General features: G+C 38.0%; 1 protein-coding gene across 1 annotated transcript in view; it reads right to left on the bottom strand.

Annotated features, from left to right (window-relative positions):
• Positions 1-4,094: 4,094 nt before the first annotated feature.
• LOC126273416 (odorant receptor 4-like) overlaps positions 4,095-9,163 on the bottom strand; it is a 72,610-nt gene continuing 67,541 nt past the window's right edge. Inside the window, exon 7 of the mRNA XM_049976967.1 lies at positions 4,095-4,151. Within this exon, the coding sequence (XP_049832924.1) occupies positions 4,095-4,151 (57 nt within the window). The remainder of the gene's footprint in view (positions 4,152-9,163) is intronic.

Raw genomic sequence — 9,163 nt, 5'->3', positions numbered from 1 at the left:
CTGTCCCGAAAATCCCTTGACCAATATTTTGCAAGTACAAAAGGCTCGAAATCTTCATCACTCTCACAAGATTCTTCTGCGTCAGTAGCCTACTTATGTACGTCCTCTGATGAATCTGATCCTCTGTCCATCTGTCCATGAGTCCATGAATGTAGCAGTACATTTCGAAACTACTGGATCTATGAATCGCTTATGAGGTAGTAATAAGGCCATGTCGTATTGGAATTTTTTAAGCTGTTAAGATGTTAGAATTTTGGAGCACCTTTTCCATATGTTTGTTCGAATCGACATAAGGTGCTGGCTTGTAACGAAACTGTTTTGTTGTATTGTTGTATTGTAGCTCGCGACAGACTGACACATTCCGTCAGTGCCACGCCCGAGTGTCTCCATACCCCTCACTTTCTCCCACACATCAGCAATTTCTTCTTTAACTTATTTTATGTGTTCCGAAATAGCATTGATCCGTTAATGATTTAAGTTCTGTCTGGACTCCCCATACACTGGCTTATTATTCAACCTAAACGTCAGTCAAGACGATATTCAGTGTTTATTTTAATTTATTTTTAGTTTCTCTATTGATATAATTTAAGTTGTTCGTTAGCCTTTCCTCCCCATTCAATAAATTTTGTGGTAATTATTTCATCAGTTTGTCTTTCTCAGAAGTCAGTTTAGAAATGTTCTACGCCAGCTGACACCTTTGTGGGTAGTATTGCTGCCCTCGTCAAATTAAGTGCTATTTATTTAATCTCTGGATTATTTCGGCCACCCCTCTCGGTGCTTTGGTAACTTCAGCAACCTCATCTGTCATCGTTATTTGCGTTGATGAAGTTGCGTCTGCGTGATACGTTTCTGCAATCTGATCGACGAGTTCAGTTATCTGAACCGATGATTCTTGCATATCTGTGTTATAATCAGTATTACCTGATTCGTATGCAACCACATTTTGCTGTTTTTCAATCCTAGCCACCCTCATCCACAATAGATAGAATAAAAATCATGTTTTTTTGCATAAATTAATTTATATAATTTTAACTTACGAATATATACAGGTTTTTCCGTCTAATGTAGCGAAAGAGTCTGTTAGAGTTCTGTATAACCGAACATTTACAGTCCATTATATGCCTTTAAAATGCTTTAAGTAATAAATATAACTACACTACTAGTGAGAGCTATTAAGTCTACTAGCTAAATTTTCGATGCTGACAGAGGTATTTATTTTACTAGCTGAATTTTCTATACTGATAGTATTAGAGAACATTCAGATACAAGTAGAAGCTGGTGCATGGCTAATGTTCCATTTCGAACTTCGTTTGGCTAGCTCCACCACCGATGAGCCTGTCTTAGAAATTTATTTGTCTACCTTGTGTCTGTTGTATGTCATTGAATAATTTCATGACATTATTCTTACTCTCCATCATTCGAAATCTCTCCGCATTAATTAAAAAAGAAAACGATATTTCTAATTTTAAAATTTTTAAATTTTCACATTTGATAGTAATTTAGCTGGTTAACAGATGAAGAATTAACAAAATACTGAAACTTGTATTTACTGATCACCATTTCCAATATTTCTGTCTCTTCTCATTACATCGCATTATCTGAATGCCTAATAAATAGGTATATGAAATTATACCTTTATCAAAATGAAAATAAGGCAAAAGAGATGATTACGCTCACAGAGATAACATTTTGTGTTGTAATTCTCAAGGCAGCTATTACAGATTGTTTAGAAAACAGTAACAAATTAAACCGACTTTGTTTTTACCCCACCTGAACCTAGTGTCTTGCAGAAAATGAAACATAATATCAGTATTTTTTGTGATGCTTACCAAGTTGCACTGAAATTTAATTTCCCTAAATTCAGTCTACAGAAATGGCGCGCTATTTTTCCGTAACAACTAACAGCGTTTCACAGGATCATTGTATGACGGACTTCTGATGATTAAGTAAGCATTATTTCGTCAGATCACAGCAGCGAGTAAACGTATTGCAGAGATGTAAATAAAGGGACCACATCTTTGTTGCAGCAGATATACGCCACTTGATCAGAGACATTAATTACACGTTCATAAAACGTAGTACTTTACGTAATTTTAGGCTGAGACACTGCAGTAGCTTTATAATGCACGAAGGGACGAAATGAACTGAAAGCTAAATGATGACATAGGGTATACCAAAATAAAAAACAGCCTACGCAGAGAAATGACGTCCTCTAAGAAGTATGCAGCGGATGCTGACCAGTACACACAAAATCCTATTAGGAGTGAATCGAAACGATTAGTATTAAGTCCGAAACATGGCATATTGCATATATGATGAATCTTTGTGTAGTAAAAGTACTAGTAAATGGGGACCCTTATGTTCTTTTTACTGCTTCAGACGCAGTGTCAGTATTCTTACTATACAACGCTTATATAAAAACTGTTTTCGAGAATTTAAAAATACATAATACGTTTCTATAATCCGAAACTTTTTTACGTTGTACATCATTCAAAAATATGTTTTCTTTGGCATAAAACGGTCTGCTAATTAAGTGTGCAGGGAAAAACATTCGTGTTGTGTTATGACGGTTCCATGTCAGAGCGAAACGCCGAAAGAAATATCTTTCTAGTTCAATATCAAAATCATTATTTATTTACATAAAATTTTGCCAATAAAATTTAATTTAGTATAACGAACACAGTATAGCAGTATAAACGGAATGGAGCGATCTCCTTACCAAAATGTATTTTGTAGCGAGAGTTCTTAAAACAGTTAGTTAGTTAGTTTCTTTCATGTTTCATGGATCATTTTGCACAATAAATCATCACGACGGGGAAAGAGTCATTTTACATTCACACTGCAAATCAATTTGTACATCTATTTGTACTCTCAACATCACCATATAATTATTTTTTCTTTGAAATCAAAACAAGATATACAGATTGAGTTAGCAATTCCTACCCACCGCCTTTTACACGTTCAAACACACAAATTCTTCTACGGAAAAGGAGTTCTCAAGGAGAAACTTATTCAATTGATTTTAAAATTTTACCTTGCTCTCTTTTTGACATTTTATATCGCTGGGTAATTGTTAAAAAGTTTTGTTACAGTGTTGTGCTCCGTTTTCCGTGCTAAAGACTACCTTAATGTAGAGTAAAGAATGTCATTTTATCTTCCAGTTTTGTAATTTTTACCTCATTATTCCTTTTGAACTATAGCGAATTATTTACAACAAACTTCATGAGGGTACAAGTATACTGTGAAGCAGTAGTCAAAATGCCCAATTCATTAAATATGTGTCTACAAGATGATCGTGGCTGAGCAAAACATATTATTCTTGCAGAACGGATTAGGGCAACGAAGCCTTTCTTTCTTAAAGATGAGATACCCAAAATCATTATTCCTGATGACGTTACTGAATGAAAATAAGCAAAATATGTCTATTTTATGGTTTCTTTCTCCCCAAAATTTGCTATGATTCTAAGTGAAAACCTGGCTTAACTAAGTTGTGCCACAGTTTGAATTCTCTTCAATATAGTCACAATATCAGCTCGAAACGAACACATGAGTTCCACTGTGTCGCAACAGTTTCTACCGATTGTATTACTTGCTACTAATCATCGAGAGAATTATATGAAGCGTTGACTCCACATTAACCTGGTTTTGTCAGTATATACACAGAGACGGCATTGTATTCAAACCAACGTACGTACATGCCTAGATTTTCTAGGTAAGCAGAGCACAGTTTATGAACGATCTAATCAGAGGAACAGCTATACTTCTCACAGTTCTTACGTAACTTCAAGCCTCATAATTTTCGAACAGCTCGGAATTGTACCCACGGTATTCTTAGAAGTCATTTGTATCCTCTGTGTTTCATATAATTTTGTGGATCAGATATACAGACACTACGTCCACCAGGAGAGTTTTATTTTGAAATTCATTTGGAAATGGAGAATGTTTTCAATTATTTTGATATGCATAACTGTGTCTGTGTGTGTGTGCTTGCTTATGCGTGTAATTTACTATGTGTGTCTATATGTGGATCCATTTGTGTGTAGCATATTACGAACAGACGTGAGAAATCATCTGCTATTCCCAGATGTCTACCTTCATTCATCGCTCATGCTGTACAGGACAGCAAAGTAGCTGTACGAAGCATTCAGTATCTGAAAAGCAAAACAGATCTTATCAGTTCTGTTTTAAACGCATTAGAGAAACTATAGGCTATATGTAAGCGTGATTTGATCTTATTTCAATGTAATTTTTGCTATTCAGTGATACAACGTTACGTTAGCCACGATCTTGATAAGAATTAGTGTTGCACATGTGCGTAAAAGGTGTTACTGAGAAAACATCATGTGTTAGGTATATATCAGTCTGAGACGACTACATATGTTCTTTTTAGTGTTCGTTGGTTGGATGAAACGTACGGACTGTGTACCCTAGCCGTCTCTGCGATTTTATTTTGAGCTGCCAATGGGAAATGTTTCACATTACCGGATATCTTATTAACAGATCTATTAAATTTATGTGTAATTCTTATGATATAGGATTATCTATTATAATTATGAAACAAATCAATATAATTTGAGATAAGTTAACAAACAATATCAGGAGCTAATATATTGGCTCTTAAGCCCATTTTTAAATTACTCTTCTAGTGTTCTGCTGGTCCAATCGTTGTTTCATTTTTATATTAATCTTAGGCAACGATACTTGCTAGCATCTTCATGTGAGTGCTGGGGAATGATGTAATGGTCCTCTGTGGTGACATGTTAAACTATTGTCTGTAACCTGCAAAGGTATAAGTTATGATTAGCTTTACAGGGTATGGGTAATGCAGTTATTGAGCTGGCTGGTGTGTAAAGATTCCGTCATCTTCAGAACCCAGTGGACCGAGATCAGCATTGTATTGCTCTATCACAATTGTTGCCAATTTTATGCTTTTATCTCTTTGGTATGTCACACAACGCATCTTTCTACACAGAGCATATAACGGGTGCACAACATGAGCAGGAATTATTATAACACCGAGGTGCTACCAGATTCCAACTTGGAATAAATAAACCAAAGTCACGGTAAGATCAGACGTTATTACTAAACGCATTCTCTATTTGCAGCACAGTTTGAATTACTTTTATTAAGCACAATTTGAATCTTACACAGATCATTTACGTTGAAACATCTGCGCATTGCAGTGAACATTGAGAAGGTGACATAGCACTAACAGAGCAAAGTAACTGGCATACATCATCTCGCCGTCGTTTTAAGACGTCACTATACTAAAACTGTTGATTAGGAAGTCTGGCAAGTCAGTTGCTCATGGAGATCCAGGAACAAGTGTCGCATTCCAATAACCCTTCTCTCTCGACAGGCTCTTATATCTGCTTCTGCATACCGATCATGAGCTTGAACCTCACTCCACACTAGTTTAGCATCTTTTATTCATATTTTGAAATCGTTATAAATTCCAACAGACGCCATCCAATGGGCAAGATAGGATCACGCAAGGGCCGAAATTTTCTTGGGCACTGCAGGATGTCGTCAGAGCTCACGGCGAAGTCAACGAGCTGGAAATTCTACTAGATAGCCGTCTTCCGCAGATTTAGAAAGGGAACTTTTCCCATATCCAAGTCCGCCGTTTTCTTTTAACCTCTCCCTCTCGCCACTTTCAACGTCACACAGCACCCAACATTAAAATAGTTGTCTTCGATTTACTTGCTCTGTTCTACTGCGACTCTCAGTGATGGTGAGGGAATGCGGCATTGTTATGGAGAAGAAGCATTCCGGTTCTAGGACCACATTCAGCTTCATGCTCAGGACCACATTCAGCTTCATGCTCAGGTCTCAGGGCATCAAACACAGGGTATTACAGCTTGCTAAGATAGGATTCGCTTTGTCATATTCAGCCCAAGTCGAATTTCTACTGCATCCTTCAGAGCAGAAACCCAGTAAGGAAAGAACGGATAGAACATCTTACTAATCTTACAGTCCATGACATGGTCTGCATAAAGGAACGAGAGCATGGCTGGGTGTGGGCGGCGGTTCTCAGCAGAAAATGGCAGAAAGTGCGAGAGAATAGCTTTTTTTATTATAAAAGACACTATCAGCCTGATTGTGGTAATGAAACCAACCTGTACCTAGAATTCATCCCACATAATTGAGCCTTCTTCAGAAGATATGCCTGAAACTATAATTTGTTTAAGAGGGCATGGTCTAGAAATAAATCAAAAGAGCCTGAACGGGCATAGTCACATTTTAAAAATGCGCTACATAAGTACTTAGTCAACAACAAGACTTAACTTAAGCTCTGGCGTGCGCCTCGTCTCAATGGAAGGCGTGCAGTGGGCCTCGGGAACTCAAGTAAAAGAAAGTAGGACAAGATAACGCGCTACAAATCAACATGGCGGGGAACATTGCTCATGACTAACTGAGACCATGACTGCCAAAGATAAAAGGCCAACGCATATCTTAAAACAAATAGCTTATAGAAAGGTTGAAAATCTTAAACATAAAGTCTCTGACTAAAGTGTAACGATATATGCATGGATTTATATAAGTGCAAACACGCTACCGCGACTTATAGTTTCAGAATATATCGGACAATTCACAACGAATGCTGCCTAACTAACCCATTGTTATTAATAAAAGATGACATAGGACATAAAACAGCGAAACTGTAGTATGTAATAGCAATACCAAAATAATCTCGGTTAACCTGTACACAGAGGGTTGAAGAGGTATTTTTATGAGTTGATGTAGATATGCACCTTATTGCTGGCATGCACTGAATGAAGTGTGTTATCAAGATTAATTTTTTATTTTATTACTAAAAATAACGCGTGAGTGAACGAACAACGCCACTTTATCGCTATGTAGTAGCAAATGACCAGCATAGGTCAAATTGTTTTACGTGTAAAAATATGGTAATTGCGTGAACGGCCGTGCAACGCCCTTTCATCGCCCTTATACTCTATCGACCGACAGAGGTAAATTTCACTATGCGCTACAAAAGAGAATTATTGCCTCTTATATTAAAGGCTATTGGTAAATAGATATGATATGATAAAACGTGCTTAACCCGAAAAGACAAACAGGAAAATATTATGGACACTTGACATGGGAAACGGCATGTTCTTCACAGGGAAGAATTAAAAACAAATAAAATATAGCTGCTAATATGCCCATGTGCATGCCATAAATGGACAAGGATGAAGTCGTCTCTGGATTGCAACTACAAAAAAAATGTAAAAGGAATTAAATCCCAAACTTCATCTTGTCACCTGTGGCTCCATTTCCCCGCCATGCTGATTTTCTGCACGTTATCTAGTCCTAATTAGTTTCACGTGAGCTCCGGAGGGCCACCGCATGGTGTCCATGGAAACGAGGCGCAATCCAGTGCTTAAGTCTTGGTATTGACTTAGTACTTATGTATTGCATTTTTTAAAATGTGACTACGCTTATTCACGCTGTTTTATTTCTAGACCAAGCCCTCTTAGACATAGATTCCGGTATATCTTATGGAGAAGGCTGAATTATTTGAGCTGACATCTAGGTAAACGTTGGTTTCGTTTCCGCAATTTAGGCTGATAGTTTCTCATATATTAGATTATCACGATTGCTGACTGGGCTGCAATGTTGAAAGTACAAAACCGTTTTTACTGTTGTTTAATTACTATCAAGGCACTTATGGCATTTAGAAAGTGCAAGAGAAGATGGCGGGCAACGTGAATTCACCGACACAGCGTCTCTGGTTCGTTATCGTACGCTCCGCTGCCCTGCTGCTGCGTTGCAAGAAGCTCATACTCCTACGTAAATGTGTCGGCGGTTCTGCTGCGGTAGTTTCGTACCTCTGCTGGTAGAAATCCTGCTTTTAAGCCTCTGCGGAGCCTTTGCGACACACTCTCCAGAAGCGGCAAAGTCCAGAGTTGAGCAAAATACGGCTGCTTCTTCTGCACGGCACTCGCCATCACAGACTGGGCGTCCCGTACTGCCCCAACTGTTCTGTGATGACGGGCTGTGTCACTCTGGTTTAAACGATGCAGCTCCCTGCTGACGTCACAATAGCTGCTGTTTGTGTGCGTCGTGCTGAAAGATCTGGAAATGAGTTAAAGAGCGATTGTTTTAACTGGTACCGGACCGTGGCCGTAGCATTTCGTGGGTGCTGGACCTGTAGCGGTACATGTGGTGTGATGACGCAGGGAGCATCTTCTCTGCTGATCACGCAGTTCAGTGGTCAGCACCAGCTGATTCTGGCTGTGGCGTGGTTACTGATCTGGCTCCGTCTTACGCTCAAAGTTTTGTTTTATTTTCAGTCCCTTTCGGTTCCTCCTTCCTAATAACATATCCGTCGTCAGATTGAACTGAAATTTGTGCTGCAACGTGGGCACCAATTCGTTTCCTAGTCTTTACACCTTATAATTTTAACTTTCCTCATTGTGACGTGTGATCCTTTTTCACTACTTAACTTCTTTCTACCTTGCTAACAGTTGGCTTTATGTAGTGTGTGTTTGTAAATATATCATGTTATTAATTAGCTATTCAGAAAAAGCTGATTTGTGGTAGTATCTCATTTTACCGGACTAATTTCGAGAATTGTCCATAATCGCCAGTATCTGTATCACATAAAAGACACATATTTCCTGTAATAAGTCATGTACATTTTATATTGTACCGTTTTATACATATACAATTTATCATTTCATGCGTGTTATAACAATCCAGAGACAGTCGCATCTGCTGAGCACGTGGTTCAATGACCAGCACAAGTAATGAATTTAAAAATCTCATGTGCACAAAAGAGTACAATATACACTGTAAGCAACTTACGAGTACATTACACAAAATATCTGTCTTTTGTTTAACACATATACCTCTGATGATAGGCAACGCCCGAAAATAGTCCGGCGAAATAAAATATTACCAAGAAGCAGTTTTTGTCCAAAAATTTACGATGCTTCTCAATTTCTACAAGCTGCACGACACTAAACGTACAAAACACAGATTGTTTGTTCATAGTTAACGGTGTCCTTTGTTCTAACTGTTTCTCATTTGTGTGCCGTTTCGGGTTGACTTTTAGCACCACCGTGTGACTTCGTCGTATCTACTACTCCACGTATCATCATCTACAAGTTTACTGTAATACTTCACTATGGGCCAAATCCTGCCTTAATCTATA

The sequence above is a fragment of the Schistocerca gregaria genome, chromosome 5, assembly GCF_023897955.1.
Source record: "Schistocerca gregaria isolate iqSchGreg1 chromosome 5, iqSchGreg1.2, whole genome shotgun sequence".
Classification (NCBI taxonomy): Eukaryota; Metazoa; Arthropoda; class Insecta; order Orthoptera; family Acrididae; genus Schistocerca; species Schistocerca gregaria.
This window is presented reverse-complemented; position numbering and strand designations above follow the sequence as displayed.